Source organism: Phoxinus phoxinus (assembly GCF_949152265.1).
Source record: "Phoxinus phoxinus genome assembly, chromosome: 16".
Taxonomy (NCBI): Eukaryota; Metazoa; Chordata; class Actinopteri; order Cypriniformes; family Leuciscidae; genus Phoxinus; species Phoxinus phoxinus.
Genome location: NC_136891.1, coordinates 14,189,642 through 14,212,244, shown reverse-complemented (window position 1 = coordinate 14,212,244; position 22,603 = coordinate 14,189,642). Strand labels below are relative to the sequence as shown.

At 39.1% G+C, this 22,603-nt stretch overlaps 2 protein-coding genes across 3 annotated transcripts in view; one reads left to right on the top strand and one right to left on the bottom strand.

The window, feature by feature from the left end:
* pcmt (protein-L-isoaspartate (D-aspartate) O-methyltransferase) overlaps nt 1–2,736 on the bottom strand; it is a 20,099-nt gene extending 17,363 nt beyond the window's left edge. The window contains exon 1 of one of the 2 annotated variants that reach the window (XM_079639071.1): nt 2,409–2,736. In XM_079639071.1, the coding sequence (XP_079495197.1) occupies nt 2,409–2,583 (175 nt within the window). In that variant the 5' untranslated portion in view covers nt 2,584–2,736. The remainder of the gene's footprint in view (nt 1–2,408) is intronic. The other variant, XM_079639072.1, reaches the window with a different exon arrangement.
* nup43 (nucleoporin 43) overlaps nt 2,535–22,603 on the top strand; it is a 31,424-nt gene continuing 11,355 nt past the window's right edge. Inside the window, exons 1-8 of the mRNA XM_079639070.1 lie at nt 2,535–2,641; nt 4,576–4,814; nt 4,904–5,026; nt 12,946–13,023; nt 13,099–13,261; nt 13,629–13,764; nt 14,211–14,362; nt 16,278–16,394. Coding sequence (XP_079495196.1) covers nt 4,695–4,814; nt 4,904–5,026; nt 12,946–13,023; nt 13,099–13,261; nt 13,629–13,764; nt 14,211–14,362; nt 16,278–16,394 — 889 coding nt within the window. The 5' untranslated portion in view covers nt 2,535–2,641; nt 4,576–4,694. The remainder of the gene's footprint in view (nt 2,642–4,575; nt 4,815–4,903; nt 5,027–12,945; nt 13,024–13,098; nt 13,262–13,628; nt 13,765–14,210; nt 14,363–16,277; nt 16,395–22,603) is intronic.

Genomic DNA, 22,603 nt, shown 5'->3' with positions numbered 1-22,603 from the left:
GAGAAAAACGCACCGTTTTAGTGTGTCTCCTTTAAAAGTTAATGAGATGCGGTTCCATATACAGGGGGCGGAGCCTAACCAGCTCGCACTCAGAGCCAGGACAATCTCATCTCACAGAAAGAAGATCATATCAAAACAGAAACTCACAGTAATGGTTTTCGAGTCGGACAATAATGCCCACAGAGCTAGAGAATATATGCTGAATAGAGATAGAACATGTATGTTTATTTTAATTACGTTTATAACTTATATGCCATCTGCTCCGCTATTAATACAAGCCTGCTGTAGTAGTCTGAATGATGACCAAAATATACTGATGAGTTCAATTAAGTTTATTGTACATCACACAAAAGATGAAGCGTTAGTTTTACTGCAGAAAATCACTGTAAGAATAAACACAGTATAAGAAGTGCGCATTAAGTCTTATCCATAAACTCTCTCTCCCTTTCATTATCATGGAACATAACGTTACACAGCGAAGTACACAAAACACTCGTTACAACTAACAGTAAACAAATATATACACACCTTTTCAGTGGGTGCTTTATAAACTGGTAAACTGTATATCTGTAAAACGACTCGATGAGCTTGAGCTGTCATAAAGTGCTCGCTCTCACTTTCATTTCTGCCGTGATCAGTAACGTTAGTCCTGTCGCTCCGGAGACTGTAAGCTCACGAGAGCAGTTGTACTGATCAATCCTTGAGTAACAAGGAGAGTAAATGAAGACTGCTATGTTTATTCTAACATCCAAAAAACAAACCACCTCAATCGCTTTCGGAGACATTCTACAGCTGCTCCAGCGTCGAAACAATGGCGGACTGTGTCCAGCTCACTCTGGGCGGGTCTATGCTCAAACTGCAGTGTCAATCAACAGTCGTGGGCGGGGCTTGTGCAATTCTACGTCACATTGCATTGATTCTGAGAACAGCTCGTTCTGAGACAGTGCTTATGATTTCTGGGGATTTAAAAAGAAACACTGGTTGGATTTTTATCGTTATAGGGCGGTTGTGTACCTACACTGCCAACATACATTTATGTTCAAACACCATGTAAAAGTGAATTTTGCATAATAGGTGCCCTTTAAATAACCTTTTTCAGAGACAAAATGTAGTTGTGCCATGCTAACTAACTATTGGGAAAAGTCTAATGGGGTCAAAATGATATATTTAAGGCTCATGGGGAAATTGAACTGGAAACTGTTCTTAGTACCGTTCGTACCTAAATACTTGATTACCTTTTTAATCCAAAGTGACTAATAAATTACACAAAAACTGCACGTTGCAACCAAGAATTAAACATGTTCCGGCACATAATGGTGAGAGAAACAAGCAACTTCCATTGGTAGGACAACTTACAAGTTTAATTCTTAGGAATTCTTAGGAGTTTGTTCAAATCGCTAGCCCTAAGTATCAGCGACATACTTACAGTGATACTTGATTTAGCCAGCACCACTAAATATAGCACACTGACCACTTGACCTCAGAATAAAGCCAGGCGTTCAGGAGGACGGGTTACATGCCATATGAGTATTATTAGTCTCTCTGGCCAATGGTCAACTCCTGTTATATTAGTTATAAATACTAATTATGTGCATGGATTAGATGCATTCACTGAGATTGAGCCAAACAAATACATTTATAAAACAAAAATCATATTTTGGATTTCAGGAGAACTAAACATTACATAAGGCATGTCGTGTGGCTAATAAACGCAGCATTAATGTTAAAGCTCAAAGTACTAAACTGTGTGACGTCATCATACAGTGACACGTGGTGTGCCACGCCCACTGAACAACTCCTCTAATAAGCAGCACATGCGAGCATTAAACGACGAAACATTTGTACAATAACTGTTTCTTGCTTTCTTATTGAATACAAACTAAATATAACTGCAGGAACGAGTCAGATATATTCAAGATATATCTATTCTAGATTCAAGATATAACATTAAACCCCAAAGGGTGCTACTATGTGACCAATGTGAAGAAAACCCACAAGATATCTTTATTCAAAATATGAACAGAAATGAGGCATAACACGTATATCACAGCCATGATATAAACAGAGCAGACGATTTGCATGTGATTTTATGAGTGACGAACACATATTAGACAGCTAGCAGCTAGCTAACAAAACGAAGAGCACTGAAGCACATCATAAGTTTTAAACAGCAGTCATGTGCTTGTCTGAAATAACAACACACACACACACACACACGCACGAACAACGGTGAGATGAAGTCATCTCATGCTATCCTCACACGCACTTTCCCCTCAGATGCAACGCAATGCTAGTTCACACAGAAACGCACTTTCCCTCACCGCACTGAAGTAAACAACCCCCCGTTTCTAAGCAAAGCGGTGAGCATGCGTTTGCTCTTTTGATCACGCAAGACGGGTTAGACTCACTGCGGAGGTTGTTGACGAGCTCCGCATGGCTCGCTCCTCCGGATTTCCACGCCATTACTGAACACACTCTGCGGATCAGGTAGAGTGCGGCTGTCAGCGCCGCGCCTGCGCACAACGCCCTTCCCACGACCGTTACCGCTTCCAGAACCGATACGTCACCAGAGTGACCAGACATGTCCCGTTACTCCCGTAACGCTCTTAACGGCTCACCGCTGCCTCATTCATTCCGCACGGTAATGTTTTTAGCCGTATTATGAGCACATTTGTGTGCATTTTCGTGCTTGGCAACTCTAGCGGTAGATTCGCTCTGCTCTGCTCTGCGCTGCCAGCAGGAGGAAAGCACGAGCGCATTATCAGGGTGGCGTAAGGCATTATGATTTGGCACGTTTTCTAAATGCAACACGAAATACATTTCTAAACCCAATAGTGGAATGATGTAAATGAGAGCTAATGGCATAAGGGATTAATAAGGCAGAGTGTCTTCTTTCTTCTCAGATTTTAAATGTTATCAGTAAATAACACAGACGTTCTGCGAATACGAATACGAATACAAGACAAAAAAAGTTTCAAATGGACATTTTTCACAGACTGTGATAACACGTTTTAAGCTCTTGGGACCCAGGAATAGACTTTTGTCCACTGTAGTGGACATTATATTTTAGTAAATGTTTCTCTGATACCATACATGTCACATACATGTCACACCCGGTCACACCTTGGTGTAAAGAGCACATTCAGTGCTTTTCAGAGATACCAAATGTTTGGAGGTTTCACCATGAAAACAACTTCTCCTTGGTCTTAAAAAATATCTGACATTAATTTAGTGATCAAATGTAGCACTCTTATGGAAATATGATAATATATTGTAATTATAATTTAAATCGGACTAATTTTCAAATTGTATTTAATAACACTCAAGTAAACGTAATGGGGTTTCAAATAAAAAAAATGACTTTCTGTTACAAAACAGGGCATTGATTTCATACATGTTCACTGTAGAGGACATCAGGACTTAAATCATGTTTATCAGCCATTTTCGGAAACACAAGTAAATATGGAAATAAATTATACATCAATATTCCTATGAAATATTAGATATTATTATTAAAATGTTGCTAATTGTTACTCCAATTATTACACTTTTTTTTTCATTAAATGTTGCTCCAAGAACGTGTTTAATGTGCAAATTAGATACAGTGTATAGATACATTACATTGAATGGAAATATTAATTTATGGCCATTTTACCCACATATTGCATAATTTAAAATGGTGTATGCATTCCGTTATATCTTTCATAACATAGTTGAGATCATCTTTATACAAATGTTGGTTAAAAAAAAATCCTGAAACCCCAAAATGTTTTGGTGATTGAAAAAATAAATTAAAATCCCATTGGGTTTGCCTATACATGTAATTTCATGTAATTTTATTTTTTAAACAACTGAGTCCTGGTGTCCACTACAGATGGACATAGCATAACATATGAATAAAATATAATTTTTCACAATTTTTTTTTTTTTTACCATTTGTTTCTTACGCTCTAAACAATGTGATGAAATGAAAGAAAGAAAAAACTTTTTTTTTTCTGGGTCTCAGGAGGTTAATGGTCATCAGCATTAAAAAAAAAATAAAAAAATAAAAAATATATATATATATATATATATATATATAAATGTTTTTAACACTACAGGCTACTTTGTATTATATTAACTTCCATCATCCAGACTGCTGCAATCTCTCTCTATTTTTTTTAACTCTTTTTGAAAGTTGTGAAAACACTATTGTGGGAGTTTTTCTTTTGCTATTTGAGGAAATGGGAACACAAACAAATATATTTAATGTTTTCTCTCATTCATGCTGTAGAAGTTTACCCAACAATGACAACTTCCGCATCTGAGAAACCCGGAAATGTGAAAATGAAAATGTTCTATTTTATTTGTCTTCGCTTCATGAAGCTTTACTTAAAATTTCTAATAGTAATAATAATAATAATACCGGTAATAATACTAATAAGTAAAAAATATTACATTATTAATGTGCTGTGAAAATCTAAAACTAATAGGGGAACTTATAACTTAGGCTACCTATATATATATATATATTTTTTTTATTCTCTTTTATAATATATATTTGTAAAAAATCAGCATAATATTCGTTTTTATCAGACCGAATCGCGTTTGACCCTCTGAAGCCGCCATACTAGGCGGAGGTGGCGGGATACATTCTGCTACATGTGAAGCACGCTAAACTGATCAACAACACAACACGACAGTAGTGAGACCCAATGGACTCCATCAACGCCAAATACATCTCTCAGAAGATCAGCAAGACGCGCTGGCGGCCCGTTTCCGCGGCCTCGCTGCAGCAGCCGGAGCTTTTCGCCACGGGATCCTGGGACAACGAGGCGAGACCCAGCGCTAGTTCAGATGAGTTTCACCACATATCTTGCACACATGATGTTTCGGTGTTAATCGGCATTCGTTGTGTGTTCAGAATAACAAAGTGTCGATCTGGTCGGTGGGCGACCATGGAGTGTCAAACATGGATGGAGAGTTTGATGAAGAGCCTCAGTTACTGTGTGACTCCCAGCACGACGGAGATGTGCTGGACCTCCAGGTGAGGGTCAACACACACCTGTGCACTGCAAATATGTGACCCCTGGATCACAAAGCCAGTCACATGGGTCAATTTTTTTTTAAATTAAGATTTATACATCATCTGAAAGCTGAATAAATAAGCTTTCCATTGATGTATGGTTTGTTATTTTGTTGTTATTTTTATATTGGCTTTTGCCACAAATATACCCATGTGACTGGTTTTGTGACCCACGGTCACATAGCCTATGAATAGTGTTCTGTGAGTAGGGGAGATCGGGGGCAGCTGTACCCTAAACTACTTTTTTTCCTTTTTAGTAGAAAATAACATCGAGAGAGATTTTAATGCAAGTAGTCACTGGAAATACCCACTGTATCTCCAGTAGGTGCTCACATGCTTGCAAACATGACTGAATCGCTTTTATATTCTGCTAGTTCTTTTACTATGTGTATTATCTTGTGTAAATCTAAACTTCAAATGTAAGCCAAATCCTCCAGGGAGTCCTGCACTGGTCCTCTCCGGCACTCGCACGTCTTAAAGTTAAAAATTGTGTCGTCATTTACTCTCCATCAAGAGTTTCTTATTTCTGTTGATCACAAAAAATATATATTTCGAAGAATGTCGGTAACCAGACAGTTGTGGGGCACCACTGACTTCCAGTGTAGCCTTTTGTTTTTTTCTGCAATGGAAGTCAGTGGTGCCCCACAACTGTCTGGTTGCCGACATTCTTTGAAATATTTATTTTTATGATCAACAGAAAAATAAACTTTTATACAGGTTTGGAACGACTTGAGGGAGAGTAGCCTAAATGATGACAGAATAAATTTTTTGGGTGAACTGCCCCTTTAACAGTACACCCGACCCGTTATCCGTCAGCAGCACTAATTTAACTCCCGTACCCGACTCGACCTGTTTACTTAAAGACTGTGACCCCGAACCGCACCCCCGTTAAATCTGTGGGTACAGGCAATAAGATGTGAAGCATCAGGTGGAAGAATGGGTAAATTGTGGGATCCTGATATACTCTGAGTGCACATGTAGTGTATTTTTAGTGCATACGGTGAACATTTTGTCACTGGTAATATCCAAATGTCAGTTTTATATATTATATTTCTGTAAGCTAAGCTATCCCTGTTGCTGATAACGTTCCCCTCCAGCGGGTGTAACGCTAGTTCTCAGAGTAATATGACACGTTGCGCTCTCTCAATTTGCTGTATCCACTTTTGTGTCCTTAGACGCCCGTGGTCGACACCGACAGCTGTTTGGGTCGACACCGACGTATTACTGTATTTTTTTTTAGCTTGTTTGCTGTACACCTTGTCACACAGCAGCTTTTAGACATTGTTTTGTTTTTTGTTATAAGTCAGAAATGACAAGGAGGAAGCTTCTCGCAATGCAAAGTCAATGGAGACTGTTGGATATGTTGAGATGTTCCCAGGTTTAAATAAAAGAGGTTGGAACATTTTTAAATGCATCTATGGTTATATGGTTGTATGTATGGTTTATATAAAACAAGGCGATAAGCAGTTAAATGTGTCCGTTCACATACAAAAAAAAGTTTAAGCTTTTAAAAAGTATAAGCATAACATTTAAAATTTTCTTAAATGTTAAATTTAATTTATAGACTGAAAAACGTTTTGTGGGAGAGAGAACATTCACTAAACTTTTTTTAAAGGCATTTTGTTTTCATAGTTAGACCGATTTCATGATGTTTTACAAGATAGGATTGTCTAGCAATATATGGATTATTGCAGAATTGCTGAAACGTGATATTATCAGTATCGTGAGCCATGTATCTTATCGTGAGGTTCACTGTGATTCCCACCCCGGCTCAACAACAGTGCATGTTTTCTGGTCTTCAGCCTACAGAGCGTGTACACGCATAAGCACAGGACCGTTTGGAAGCAGCTGCCTATCAGCGGGTCCCAAATTGAGTTGAAATAGTCTTGGCTATTGGACCCGCAGTCTGCCTGTGCCTATTGATTCCCGACCCACACCGCAAATGACAACGTAAATATTATTACTGCACCCGTTACATCAAATTAGGGATGTCACGTAGGGCTGGGATGGTATGGATTTTTTCTTACCGTGGTTAAAAAGCAAGAAATTCCCGCGGTATAGCGGTAATACGCGTTGTTTGTGTTTGAGCTCCGTCGATTTGATTCAAAATCCGGGATTTCTCTCTTTAAACTCACTTACAACTAATATTTTCTACTTTTTCTCACTGAGAAACACTGACGCTCAAAATATCGTAGTTACAACGCGGACTGTTGAGTAGACGCGTCTCAAACCGATTGACCCAATACCGGTCCGTTACACCTGTGGGTCGAACGGCTGAGCGCGTCTTCTTTACACTCACTTACAAACGAACATTTTCTCGCCTATCGTGCGTCTACATCACACCCGTACCATTAAAAAGACAGATTATATCCAAGATTTCAGTTATAAATTAGCGTTAATATTGATAGCATCACTGGTAGCGTCGTTGCTAACTTACTGTCCATCTGTTTAAATGGCGAATATATCAAATGTAACGTTATGTTGTCTACCTTTTGGTGCAGGTGAGGACACATTCGAGCTGCAGGCGGTGCAGTCTGAGCTGGAAGCTGTAGAAAAGCAGATCCGCGACCTTCTAGAGAGACAAGCCGAGCTAAGAGACCGGCGTTTAGCTCTTGAAACATCTCGCGTCGATGCACACAAATCAGTTAATAATCCGCAGACTCCGATTGCGTCAACACCGTGCGTCTCTCAGCATTGGTCCCGTGCGCCAAGGCGGTTCTCACAAGTTTCATACACCCCGGCTCCGAGGCGCCGTCACGAAGCTTGGGTTGTTTCGCAGCGGAAGACGCGAAGAATCTCTCCGCCCCTCCCGGTTTTCGAGATTTCCACTCAGAACCGCTTCTCCCCTCTTCGCGAAACGGAACGCGATGCTGTGATTATCGGCGATTCAATTGTTCGGAACGTCCACGCTACGTCAGGTAAAAGTAAGGTGCGTAGCCACTGTTTTCCTGATGACCGTGTTTCTGATATCGCTGCGCGAGTACCCGAGATCTTGAACGGTGACGAGCGCGTCGGAGCTGTCGTCTTGCACGCAGGAGCGAACGACGTCAGGCTGCGGCAGACGGAGGTTTTGAAAAAGGATTATAGGAACCTAATCGAGACGGTACGCACCGCATCGCCTGAAATAACGATCATCGTGTCTGGGCCGCTTCCCACGTATCGACAAGGGCATGAGAAGTTCAGTAGATTATTCGCGCTAAATGAATGGTTAATGTCATGGTGCAATGAGCAGAAACTGCTCTTTATAAATAATTGGAATCTATTTTGGGAGCGTCCTAGGCTCTTCCGCGCTGATGGCTTACACCCAAGTAGAAATGGAGCGGATCTTCTATGGGATAACATCTCCAAGACGTTAAAGACCGTCTGACTAGTTACCAAAAATCCAAATCACAGTCTCTGCTGCACCAAATTAATTGATATAAATACTAGTGTAGAACATTTAATAGAAACTGTGTCTATTCCTCGTTTAGTGAGATCAAATAATAAATCTACTGTAGGATCTAGGAAAAATCTAATTGTTATTAAAACAGAAAATCTCGCTATTAGTGAACAAAAACAATTTCTAAAGCTAGGTCTTCTGAACATTAGATCACTCACACCTAAAGCAGCTATTGTAAATGAAATAGTCACAGATAATAGCATCGATGTACTTTGCCTTACTGAAACCTGGCTTAAACCAAATGACTATTTCGGTCTAAATGAGTCCACTCCACCAGGATACTGTTATAAGCATGAGCCCCGTCTGATTGGTCGTGGCGGCGGTGTTGCAACAATCTATAGAGATATTCTTAATGTTACTCAGAAAACAGGTGACAAATTTAATTCGTTTGAAGTACTTGTATTAAATGTTACGCTCTTAGATGTAAGGAAAAAATCCCTATTATCTCTAGCCTTGGCTACCGTATATAGACCGCCAGGGCCCTACGCTGATTTCCTAAAAGAGTTTGCAGATTTTCTCTCAGATCTATTGGTCAACGTCGATAAAGCATTAATTGTTGGAGATTTCAACATACACGTAGATAATTCAAATGATGCGTTAGGGGCTGCGTTTACAGATTTATTAAACTCCTTTGGGGTCAAGCAAAACGTCACCGGACCAACTCATCGTCTTAATCATACACTCGATTTAATTATATCATACGGAACCGATCCAACCGATATAGATATCATTCCACAAAGTGATGGTGTCAGTGACCACTTCCTGGTAACTTGTATATTACGGACTACAGTACTATGTCATACTGCGCCGCGTTACCGACCAGGCAGAACAATCCTTCCATCCACCATAGATAATTTCTCAAATTGCTTATCTGATTTGTCTCAGTTACTGCCTGAACCCAAACAAACAGACGAATTAGAGGAAGTAACTAGCACTATGAGCACCATTCTCTCTAGAACATTGGATATTGTTGCACCCATTAGATTAAAAAAGGTCAGAGAGAAAAGTAAAGCACCATGGTACAACAATACTACGCATGTTCTAAAGAGAGAAACCCGTAAATTAGAGCGTAAATGGAAACAAACTAATTTAGAGGTCTTTAGAATCGCGTGGAAAGACAGTATGTCACGTTATAAAAAGGCCCTTAAAGCGACAAGGGCTGAGCATCTCCGCAAACTAATAGAAAACAACCAAAATAATCCAAGATTTTTATTTACCACCGTGGCTAGACTAATAAATAAACAAACGTCACCTGACCAAAATATCCCGTTACAGTTTAGCAGTAATGATTTCATGAACTTCTTCACTGAGAAAATAGAAAGCATCAGAACCACAATTGTAAACACTCAATCTTCAATCGCGCCTTATAAATCAGCCTCAATTATCACCCCGCAAGAACAATTACAGCGCTTTACAACTATAGAACAAAAAGAGCTAAATAAACTTATCACTTCATCTAAAACAACAACGTGCTTATTAGATCCTATACCAACTAAACTACTGAAAGAAGTGTTACCTGTAGTGGAAGAGCCTCTACTCAATATTATTAACTCGTCTCTATCTTTAGGTCACGTTCCAAAAACATTTAAACTGGCAGTTATAAAACCACTCATTAAGAAACCACAATTAGACCCACATAATCTAGCAAATTATAGACCCATTTCAAATCTTCCATTTATGTCTAAAATATTAGAAAAAGTTGTGTCCGCTCAACTGTGCTCTTTTTTGCAAGAAAATGACATCTATGAAAAGTTTCAGTCTGGATTCAGGCCGCACCATAGCACTGAAACTGCGCTCGTTAAAATCATTAATGATTTACTTTTAGCTTCGGACCAAGGCTGTATCTCAATACTAGTTTTACTTGATCTTAGTGCTGCGTTCGATACTATAGATCACACAATACTCTTAGATCGACTACAAAATTATACTGGCGTTCAAGGACAAGCATTAAGCTGGTTTAGATCATACTTATCTGACCGCTACCATTTTGTCTATTTAAATGGAAAAAAATCGATCATAACTTCAGTAAACTATGGAGTGCCGCAGGGATCTGTGCTAGGCCCTCTATTATTCTCAATATATATGCTGCCACTTGGAAATATTATAAGGAAACATGGAATTAGTTTCCATTGTTATGCTGATGACACTCAATTATATATTTCATCACGGCCGGATGAAAACGCTAAATTATCAAAATTGACAGAGTGTGTTAAAGATATAAAAGATTGGATGACGCGTAATTTTCTTCTATTAAATCCAGACAAGACGGAGGTACTACTCATCGGTTCAAAAAACCGCCCACAAAACCTCTCACAATACAACTTTAACATAGTAGGATGTCCTGCTACTTTATCCTCTACAGTAAAAGACCTGGGTGTCATACTAGACTGCGACCTGTCTTTTAAAAATCATATTTCATATGTTACAAAAACGGCATTTTTCCACCTTAGAAACATTGCTAAGCTACGTAATATGCTATCAGTTTCTGATGCAGAAAAGTTAGTTCATGCATTCATGACCTCGAGACTAGATTACTGTAATGCTCTATTAGCTGGTTGTCCTGCATCCTCAATAAACAAGCTACAGTTAGTCCAAAATGCAGCCGCTAGAGTTCTTACCAGATCAAGAAAATATGATCATATAACACCTATCCTATCATCACTACATTGGTTACCTATAAAGTTCCGTATTAATTATAAGGTATTGTTACTGACTTATAAAGCCCTAAACGGCTTAGCTCCAGTTTATTTAACGGATCTTCTATCGCCCTATAATCCATCGCGCTCTTTAAGATCGCTAAATTCGAGGCTTTTGGTTATACCTAGGATATCTAAGTCCACCAAAGGAGGGAGAGCATTCTCACATTTAGCTCCAAAACTCTGGAATAGCCTTCCTGATACTGTTCGTTGCTCAGAGTCGCTCTCCCAGTTCAAAACTAGATTAAAGACGCATCTCTTTAACCAGGCATTCATATAAATGTTTTAATCTTACAGTTAAATCCGGCCTCTAGTTCATAACCGCCAGAGGAGAACTGGCCCCCGACTGAGCCTGGGTTCTCCCAAGGTTTTTTTTTTTCTCCATTAGGTCACCTGATGGAGTTTTAGGTCACCATTAGGTCACCTGATGGAGTTTTTCGTTTCCTTGCCACTGTTGCCTTTGGCTTGCTCAGTTGGGGATATTCAATTTAATGAATCAATCAATATTACTATTGATTAGCATTACCAAACATGGACGTTTTATTATTATTTTAATTTAATACTGTGAAGCTGCTTTGATACAATCTGTATTGTGAAAAGCGCTATACAAATATTCTTGACTTGACTTGACTTAAACCGCTTTAAACCTCAACCCCCCTCTCCCAGTTTTTTTTTCCTTTTTGAGACATCGCGCTGGAACAACAAACAAAGTGTGGCAATGACAATCTCAGGCACTGTTTATGTGCTTTATTAAATGCTAAAAGCGTGTAATGTGACTTTGAATATAATTTAGTGCTCCAGCTTTGTAGATGTAAAAGCAACAATGGATAATTCACCTCAGATATTGAAATGAAACAAATGGAAACAAGAACGTTCAAGCTGTGAACATACAAGTGTATTCTTTGTCGAAGATTGTTTTAGTAACTCAGTAGCCTATGTATTTTTAATAAATGTTTAAATGGTTTAATATTTGTGAATTTGACATTGTATTTTATGCTTTAGTAAAATGTGTAGCCTATGAAATTCATATGATAGGCTACAAGACATTTGCAATACAATTGGGAGTCTGCATAGGGTGTTTATTTTGAAATTGACTGTTTTTTTAACTTTTATTTTGTATTTACGGTTCGGCTTGGAGTGTAAACGCAGCCTATGATATGACGATAGTTTTTCGCAAATGAAACGGTAAAATGCTCATGAAGTGACACTCAGAGCGGCTCTGGAGATGAATTTCATCATGTGTCATCATATCCTGAGGCAGCAGAGATTGAAAACAGGGCGAGCGTCACTCGTGCTTCCGTGTGTGTGTGTGTGTGTGTGTGTGTGTGTGTGTGTGTTAGGTAAATGAAACCGCGCGTCTGCTCCATTCATTCACACAGAGACAAGCAGAACATGCAGGGTTAATATTTAGATATTCTTTTTGCAGTTTATACACAGACACTATATCGTGGTATCGGCTACACTGCTCCTAGTAAAAAAGATAAACACGTAAGCGACTGAAAGCAGCTGCTATTAGTGGGTACCGAATATACCCGGTACTACAGAAATGCTGGTACCGTCATATTTTCAGTACCGACTTGGTACCGAAGTATCGGTACTTTGACAACACTACATCAAATATTAGCGGCCCGCATGCAGGACTCGTTTTAAATCCGGTATGTGATGCAGTGAGAAAAGAAAATGAGATCTTTAATTTTTGGACTAGTTTGAGATGAATTAAACTGTCATTTGCTTAATCTGTGCAGTTTCTAGATCAAGACCGGCTCGTTTCTGCATCATCAAGTGGGGCTGTGACTATTTTCAAGCTTCAGTCTGACTGTCAGGTATTTGCTAATGAGATTTGCATCATCTGATAGATTTCATTGTGCACGGCAAAACCAGTGTGTTGTGATGTTTAGGCTCTGTCATCGGCTCATGTGTGGGAGAGAGCTCATCAATACTCCTGTGATGATGCGCCCTGCACCTCAGTCGTGTGCAGAAGCCCTGAAATAGTGTCAGTGGGTGAGGACGGGCGAGTTATTCTTTACAAAGCAGATCAGACCGAAGTCGTACGTGTTATTGGTAAGTGTTTTGTGGCTTTCTTTGTAGCTCAGACAATAGAGCTGCACAATTCTGGATAAACTGAGAATGTCCTACGATTCTGAACAGACAACTAAACTAAATAACATGAAATTTATTAGAGGTTCTGACAAAATGTTAATTTCTGCACTGCAGTAAATTTACAATGTTGAGTTAATCTGAATGAATTTTTTTTTCTTCTGTTGAACACAAAAGAGGATATTTTAAAGAATGTTGGTAACCAGTCCGTTGGCGATCGCCATTGATGTTTTTTTCCTGTCAGTGTATCTGTTATATTTGACCCTCAATGCGTATGTGTTTTGAATCATGCCATTAGGACCAATAGCACCGTGTTATTGTCTTTCAACAGAAAATGCAGATAGCAGTACGATTCATGCGGTGACGTTTCTCAGGACGACTGAAGTCCTCACTGTTAACTCCATCGGTCAGCTGAAGATGTGGGACTTCAGACAGCAGAGCGACAGTCCTGCACAGATTCTCTCTCTGTATGCTTTACTCGTACTACATTAAGGAAACATATTCAATTTATTCTTTGAATAAAAACTGCATTCATTTGAATTTCAGAAAAACACATCCGATCACATCAAAATCAAATTAGAACAATAAATATTATTTTGCATGAAAAAAAATCGCAAATTTTTAGCACCAGTGAGTCCTTTTCATTAATTTCCCAGTTTTCATTTGTGCAATGTAAAAATAAAAAAGCCACTCAATAGCCAGTTTCACAAATTACTGCCTTGCATTTTACAATGAATTGTAAATTAACATTTATACTTTAATAATTATTTTTCTTGCAATGTTTTAACTTTTTAAGATGAGAAATTGCTTATTCGATTCAGCCATATCAATAGATATCACTCTAGAAGATCTAAAAGTTAGACCATAAGTTGGCCTCTTTTCTGTTATCTTATTCTGTTTTGTGTTCATGCAGCACCGGGGACAGAGTGCCCTTGCACTGTGTGGATAAACACCCAAACCAGCAGCACATAGTGGCAACAGGAGGGCAGGACGGCATGCTGTGTATCTGGGATGTGAGAAAGGGCAATACACCCTTTTCTCTCATAGAGGCCCATTCAGCAGAAAGTCAGTACCCTTTGAATTACATAACCTTTAAAAAAATAAATATGCTTGAGTTTTGTAAACACATACTATACGTTCAGAAAAATGCTCTTGAACTTAAAGGAGAACTCCGGTCAATTTTAACATTGAGCTCATTTTTTTGTAAATTTGGAGTGCTGTCAATACAGAGAACAACGACAAAAATCGGTGTTGCCTACACTGTGTTATCCTCTTTTTAAAATTTGCACCCTGTTGACTTCAATGGGGCAAGTTTTAAACCTGCTTTTAGCCTCTTAACATCCTTGATGTGTCATTACAAGTGCCCAGCCATGTGAGTGATTCTTTTAGAGTTAACACAAGTGAATCTGACTGCAGTAGATGTGAAAGATATGAATAAAAATGATGTTATTTCAGCCAGCGCAAATACCTGTATTTACATCCTGGTTTTTGGTCGAAGTCCAAAGTAGTCGATTGTCGAGATGCGCGTGAACTCAACAATCGACTACTTTGGACTTCAGGGTGCAAATTTTAAAAAGAGGATAACACTGTGTAGGCAACACCGATTTTTGTCGTTGTTCTCTGTATTGACAGCACTCCAAATTTACAAAAAAATTAGCTCAATGTTAAAATTGACCGGAGTTCTCCTTTAAGATGTCCTTCGGATGAGACGTTAAACCGAGGTCCTGACTCTCTGTGGTCATTAAAAAATCCCAGGATGTCCTTCGAAAAGAGTAGGGGTGTAACCCCGGCATCCTGGCCAAATTTGCCCAGTGGCCGCTGTCCATCATGGCCTCCTAATCATCCTCCTATATATACTAATTGGCTTCATCACTGTCTCCTCTCCACCAGTAAGCTGGTGTGTGGTGGGCGTTCTGGCGCAATATGGCTGCCGTCGCATCATCCAAGTGGATGCTGCACATTGGTGGTGGTTGAGGAGATTCCCCCCCTTCTATGTAAAGCGCTTTGAGGTCTCAGATAAAGCGCTATATAAATGTAACGAATTATTATTATTATTATTATTATTATTAATGCTGACATCAAATGAAAATTCACCCTATTTTCTGAATGCATGTTATATATCTTTATGTATATATCATCAAGCTTTCGATGATGTCACGGAAAGGCCGAAGGTGATTGGTTGTTTTTTGTCACATGATGTTTTCATTTCGGCGAGGCATTGCGCGCCTGGAAAAAACTAGCGCACCACGTCGCTTCCATTATGAGCGCGCTTATCGCGCGCCTACATTTGAAATAACAAACTTGAGCGCGCAAAAGACACGATGTGAACGGGCCGTAAAAGTGGACATTGTGTCTGAAATGAAAGGCAAGAAGGCTATTTATTTATTAATTATTTTAGATTATAAATTAAAATATGTACTGTCATAATTATAATGTTTTGAGTTTACTTAACGTAATTGTTGCATTAGGCTATGAATTAATAAATATTTATTGATAAGAACTATTTCATGTCTTTTCATTTACAGTAGGCTAGCATGAACCACGAGTAGTCGAGTAACTTGAGTATTTTTGATAAGAAATCGACTAGTCATGCAACCCCTGTAGACGCACAGCACTATTTTTCAGATCACAAAAAGCCCTCATGGGCATTGATTTCTTTTTGAACTAATTAGATAAAACTGAATATATGGAAAAGACAAACGCATGCAAGCTACAACAGCAATTGACTGGCTACGTGGATGAGGGATTGTGCGAGGAAGTCAGAAAGTATCTGTATTTACTCTACCCTAAAAGATTACAAAGATGCGTGGCAAGAAATTGCCCAGACACTGGTAGTGCAAGTTGTCATAATGCGCATGTGTCCGCCGCTTGTGTGACCGCTGTGCTCGTAAGAAAAAAAACCCGATGTATACTTGGGCTTAAATGTCAGAAACCTGATGATTCAATAACTCTGGCAGTGATTCCGATCTGTTTTCTACAGTGTGGGAAGTACATTTCCATCCATCGAACCCCAATCACTTGTTTACATGCTCAGAGGATGGGTCTCTGCTACACTGGGAGACGACTTCAGGATCAGACTTGAGCACACTCCTACAGAGTAAGCCAACACTCCTTCAAATCTATTAAAATAATGATATTCTATCTATACATACAGTGAACCAGTATTTGATACACTGCCCATTTTGCAGGTTTTCCCACTTACAAAGCATGTAGAAGTCTGTCATTTTTATTATAGGTACTCTTCAACTGTGAGTGACGGAATCTAAAACAAAAATCCAGAAAATCACATTGTATGATTTTTAAATAATTAATTTGCATTTTATTAAAGTTCTAAGTATACTTGAATATATAAATATAAGTAAATACAAAACAAATTTGCATAAATTTACAAAACCTAAGCCAACTAACCCAACTACAATAATTTAACACTAAATAACAGTTACATTACTAATAACAGGCACTAATAACAGGCATTAGTAGTGGAATGCAAGCAACCAGGACATTAATATTTGTGTGTATTGAATGTTAAATAAGTTAATGATAACAAGACTGTTCATCATGGTGATTTATGCAATTACCTGCGTCTGTCCTTCAGGTCGAATAAAATATTCATAAAAATAAATAAAGTTTGCCATGTCCGAGGAAAGAATTTTTTGTCGTATCATCCTTTTATCATTTAAAGGTCCCATGACATGGGGTTATTATATTATTTTATAATGTTTCCTGGGTTGCCCTTATAATGTTAGTATGTTTTTTAGATAAAAAAAAGGCATTTTTCCTAGCCCAGTTTTAGCCTCTGATTTGAACGCTCTGTTTGAAGGGGCGTGTCTGTGTAAGACTTCAGTGTAACCGGCCACTGCTGTGATTGGCTGACATGCTTGCATATGAAATAGATACTTATTACATGTGAAACTCTCTCGAATACTTTTACTACAGTTATTATACGTTTTTACTATTACAGCTATCGAGATTAACAAATCGTCAGAAGTTTTTAAAGTATTTAGATCTATTCCCATCACATAAAATGTTGCCGTGATGAGCATTGAGCAAGCAGATGACAGTCTGTTGTTGATCGGGAGAATGAAGATCTTATCATTGCAACGCAGTTTCTGCACTCTCTCTGCTTTCACCAATGCAAACACGATGATGTAAATGCAGTAAGAGCTTCATGTGCAGTGTAACGTGCGTCATTGATTTCATAACGAGTTTGGCAAGTGTCCAGATAAACTCGATCGCGCTGTGTCCATGAGAAAATGAGCTAGGAAGTAGGAACGCGTGCGCGCGATTCCTACAAAGATTGTTCTTTGATTGCTTTCTGTATATAATTTATTCATAATTTAAATACAATTATTTTCATCCTACTAAAAGAAACGATGTGAAGTTGATATTTTAGTCACTGGCTTGACTTACTGAGGCATAAACAGCAGTAGCCTATTGAACGATCTGAGAGAAAGATTACCTGTCTGAACTTGAACAATTGCACATCAGAAAGTGTTGCTCGGCTCGATCGATGTATTTTCAGACGTTCGTCGAGGCCAGCTCTGTAATTGACCCAAGTTGAGGAAACAGTCGTCGGTGAAATGTTTGCCGCAGACATGCAAAACTTTGGGGAGTTGTGTCGGCGCATTTCCAGAGAAAATGAAATGAATCCACTGGTTCTTCTGGGGCTTGGATGAAGGAACTAAAAAAAGGCTTCGGTGTTCATTTGTACATCCAATTAATGAGCAATTATTATGCTTCGCTCGCTCAAAAGCCATGATATCTCCCGTGGACAAACTAAAATTGCGCGCACGCATTCCTACTTCCTAGCTCATTTTCTCATGGACTGGAAATATTCTCTGGGCGGGCAACGCAGAGAAAGGGGAGGTAACATTTCTCCTTATGACGTCATAAGGAGGAGATTCAAGATCAGCCCGATTGAGCTTCCACTTTTTCAAAGGCAGAGAAAGCAAAAGCTCGATTTACACCGATTGAAATTTCTAGAAACTTGGGGACCATATACAGGCTAGGGGAACTCATATTAATGTTAAGAAACCTCAGAAAGTGAAAATTTCATGTCATGGGACCTTTAAGGGTATTTCCCATGAATGGCGTCAGTGCTAGTCAATGCATTAAATACCTATCGGATATATATCATCGTATTGGACATAGCGAACAGTTTTTGAATCTGCTTATTGAATATTGTGATGTATTCGTTCCCAGAAGAAAATTCAAGACTACAATGGAGATGTTTAAAGGACTTCAGAAATGGTGTGCACTAAGGGTGTCATGATTGTGATTTTTAATCGAAATGGGACGAAATTAAGTCACAATCTCGAACTACGAATTAAAAAATGGAATCGTTGATGCTGCCACGCCCCCATGTCACCTCCGGTCAGCTTGCCAAGCGAAAAAAAACAAGCGTGTTGAAAAAAACAAGCGTAGTTTTTGTTCTGTGAAAACAGAGCCTTTTGAAAACACTTTTCCTAGTGGATAAATTTGAAAACGTCATTTTCGTGTTGTGGTGTGGACTGTGAAAACAGATCTGTTTTAAAACGATGACGCATGTTTAGTTGTGACGCATATTGAACCACTAGATATTTCTACAATTTATATCGCAGTCCTGCAAAAATGACAGACAACTTACTCGCTTGTCCTGCGGCAAAACATGTGAGCAGTTGCGTTTTAGTCAAACATAATGGTGAGTGAGTGCGACCTGGATGCATCAGTGATTGGTGAGATATTTTGCTAAATAAAATGATCCTGCCAGAAGAATTGCATGAGAACTTTGTCTATTCCATTCTGTATTATCTCAGTGAGCTTTTATGAGGTTTCACGCATGCACAGGAAGGTGAATTTATTGTTTTGACACGTTTCAGTGGGGATTAGATACTTTTGGAAAACACCAGTGGACTGAGAGCAAAATGAAAATGCCATTTTCAAATGCATTCAGATTAATGTAGTCGTTGCCTAAAACTCACATGAAACCGGCCGCAGGCTTCAGCTCATTGCCGTATTTTAGTCTGCGTTCAGTGTGTTCTTCAATCCGTAGCAGCACCTAGGGATGGGAATTGATAAGATTTCATCAATATCAATGCCACTGACGATTCTGCTTATCAATCCGATTTTTTTAACGATTCTCTTATCGATTCCTGATAGCACTGTGTGGAAAAAAGTAGTTGTATGCTTTTTCGGCAAAAAACATTGTTCTTCCGACCTTTTTTGTGTTGATTTATTTTGATTAATATGTGCGAGGGAGAGAGAGAGAGCAAGACAGCGTTAAGGCAGGCGTACACGGTGTGATTTATTTATTTATTTTTGATTTTTTTATTATTATTTAATTTTTTTCTGTTTTACGAGCTCGCAGATGATCGCGTGGAAATCAGTGATGGTCGCGGCTCGCAGCGTGCGAGAGGAATTATGAGCCGAGCATTTTACGAGCACCTCCCGATAATTTTTAAACGTTTAAAAAATTCGGGGAGTCGGCCCAATTTTCACCAGTGTATTGGGTGTTCCCTATTGCCAAATCATACACAACCACATTACAGGCTAGATCTATGGGGCTATACCTCAATGGCAGCAACCATACAGCGTACACACACACACACATATACTGTTCTCTGCTTTTCAATCAAGCTCCAGTCTCGGAATTTAGCGCGAAAGCTCACGACGTGATTGCCGCCGACTCGGAATAAAATTCATTCAGGACAGTCGTGCCGTGTACCAGCTGCTTTAATGCGATTATCAAGGTAACCGACACGTAACGGTCTGTATATACTATGGCTAGGGATACACCGATACCACTTTTTCCAGACCGAGTCCGATACTTTCATTCTTTGGTACTTGTGAGGGACCAAGCAGTCAAGGAATGAGGGCCAGAGAAATAGGTTCCCAAAAAATATATTCTTTACTGAATACAAAAATCATATACAAAAGTTTCAACAAAAAAAAAGGAAAACAAAGTCCAAATTATCAAAATAAATGTTAGGCCTATAAAAGAGATCAACAGAACAAACTAAACTCAAACAACTGAGTACATGTAAAGACATCGGTACTGTAACTGATACCTGTATTTTTAATTTGCAATGAATGTTCAATTCACTGCATTTGTAATTTTTAAATGTATTGGTAGAGAAACCAAAAGAATATTAATTGTTTATTCAATTTAAACAATTTGTTCATCAAATATATATTTTATAGCTGCTCCAGAAGGGCTCAGTGCTGAGGATTGGGTCAGTGGTACAAATGTTTAGACACCAGTGAAATATCAATTCTTTATTCCAGTTTTGATACAACTACCAGTCTAATTAATGTGAATTTAAAACATTATTAAAGACAAGCAAGCAGTCAGTAATCAATGTAGATTGTTTCAAAGCGGCTTTACAGTGATAAACGGATAATTTAAGGTAACAGAAATTGTTTTGGCTTTATAGCCTGAATAAAGATATATTTTGATATTTTCCTGATATAAAGTTAATTTTGATTGATTCACTTCCGTCGCAACGATCATTAATTATTAAATTAGAGACCGCTAAGACAACACAGTCCCCTCTACACAGACTTTAAACGCGAACCTGTGAGAAACGCTGATGGCGCTCACGTGCGCATTAAGAATTAATTCTATAGTTATGCACATTTGAATATATGTGCGGAGGTTTGTAATTCCCTACAAACCAAGCCTTAACAAACTACTTGTCTAGCCTTAAAAAACTTTAGACTGAATTTTATCACTTCGTGGTAGATACGCGAAACCGAAATTATCCCGACAACGCTTTCTGTAGAGTGGTAAAGGGATCCTTCACAGGGGAGAGACTAGTTGGCACTTCAGCACTGCGTTGACATCGGATCCAGGCGAAGGTCCTTCATCAGATCTGGATACGGCCTGGATCCGGCAGGCTGCGGGAAAACTTTGGGATAAACAAAGACACTGAAATTAGCGTAGGCCATTCTTCTTATGATGTAACGAGTACATCAGGATTTATGGGAAGTGTTCCCAGTTCCGACTGACCTAATCTATGCAGCCTAACATTGAATTATAGAAGTCTACAATGTATTATGTGAATGCTAGGTCAAAGATATTTGTCTTTAATCTAGCTTTGAACTGACAGAGTGTCTATGCTTCCCGGACAATGGTAGGAAGACTGTTCCAAAGTTTTGGTGCTAAATAGGAAAAGGATCTACCGGCAGCAATCGATTTTGATATTTCAGGTATTATCAACTGGCTGGAATTTTGAGATCACAATCTGTTATCACGTGATGGGCTGCGCCGCGTAACTGGATGTCGCAGCCATAGTTATCATATAATAAAGGCTAGATGTCTCGTCCGCGCTGCTGGCCAATGGAGCACACGGCGGCCATCTTGCCACAGGGGGCTCGCTCACTCGTAACATTGTTTTAATGGTGCATGTAGTTTTTAAATAACCATAACTTGCTAAATTTTCTACCGATTTTCAAACGGGTTGGTTTGTTATAAACGTCAGAGATGTAGTTATGACACTGCATAATATGAATAATTATAATATTATATATTTCAACATGTTCAAGCATCCAGAATTATAGCCACATCAATAACGTTTGTAAGAAACCAAACCGTTTGTAAATCCGTCAAGATTTCAGCGAGATAAGAGTATTTGTGTTCATGCAGATCACTCACCTTACTGAAAGCTTCCCTGTGACAAGATGGCTGCCGGGTGATGCCGTTCGAGACTCCGCCATAAGACATCTAGCCTTTATTATGTATCTCTATGGTCGCAGCAAGGGAAATGCTAATATTCAAGCATTTAGGCGATGGTGTAACTAGACTTTCACATGGTTTGTGTTGGATAGGTATCGGATCAAAATGTTTTCTCCTCTCTGATCTAGCGTTCTGGGCCAGTATCGGCACGATACCAATGACGTGGATCGGATCAGGACATCCTTACACAGGAGTATCATCGGCATAACAGTGAAAGCTAATTCTATGTTTCCTAATGATAACTCCTAAGGCTAGCATGTACAGAGTGAACAGCAGCGGTCCTAGTAGGGGTGAGGGGCGGTAGTGGCTCAGTGGTTCATGTAGGTTGTCTACAAACCAGAAGGTTGGTGGTTCAATCCCCGGTTCCACTTGATCGAGGTGTCCATGAGCAAGACACCTAACCCCAGCTGCTCCCGACGAGCTGGATGGCGCCTTGCATGGCTGACACCGCCGTCGGTGTGTGAATGGGTGAATGTGAGGCAATGTGTAAAGCGCTTTGGTGGCCATTGGGTCTGTGAAAGCGCTATATAAATGCAGTCCATTTACCATTTACCATAGTACTGAGCCTTGTGGTACGCCATACTGATCTTGTG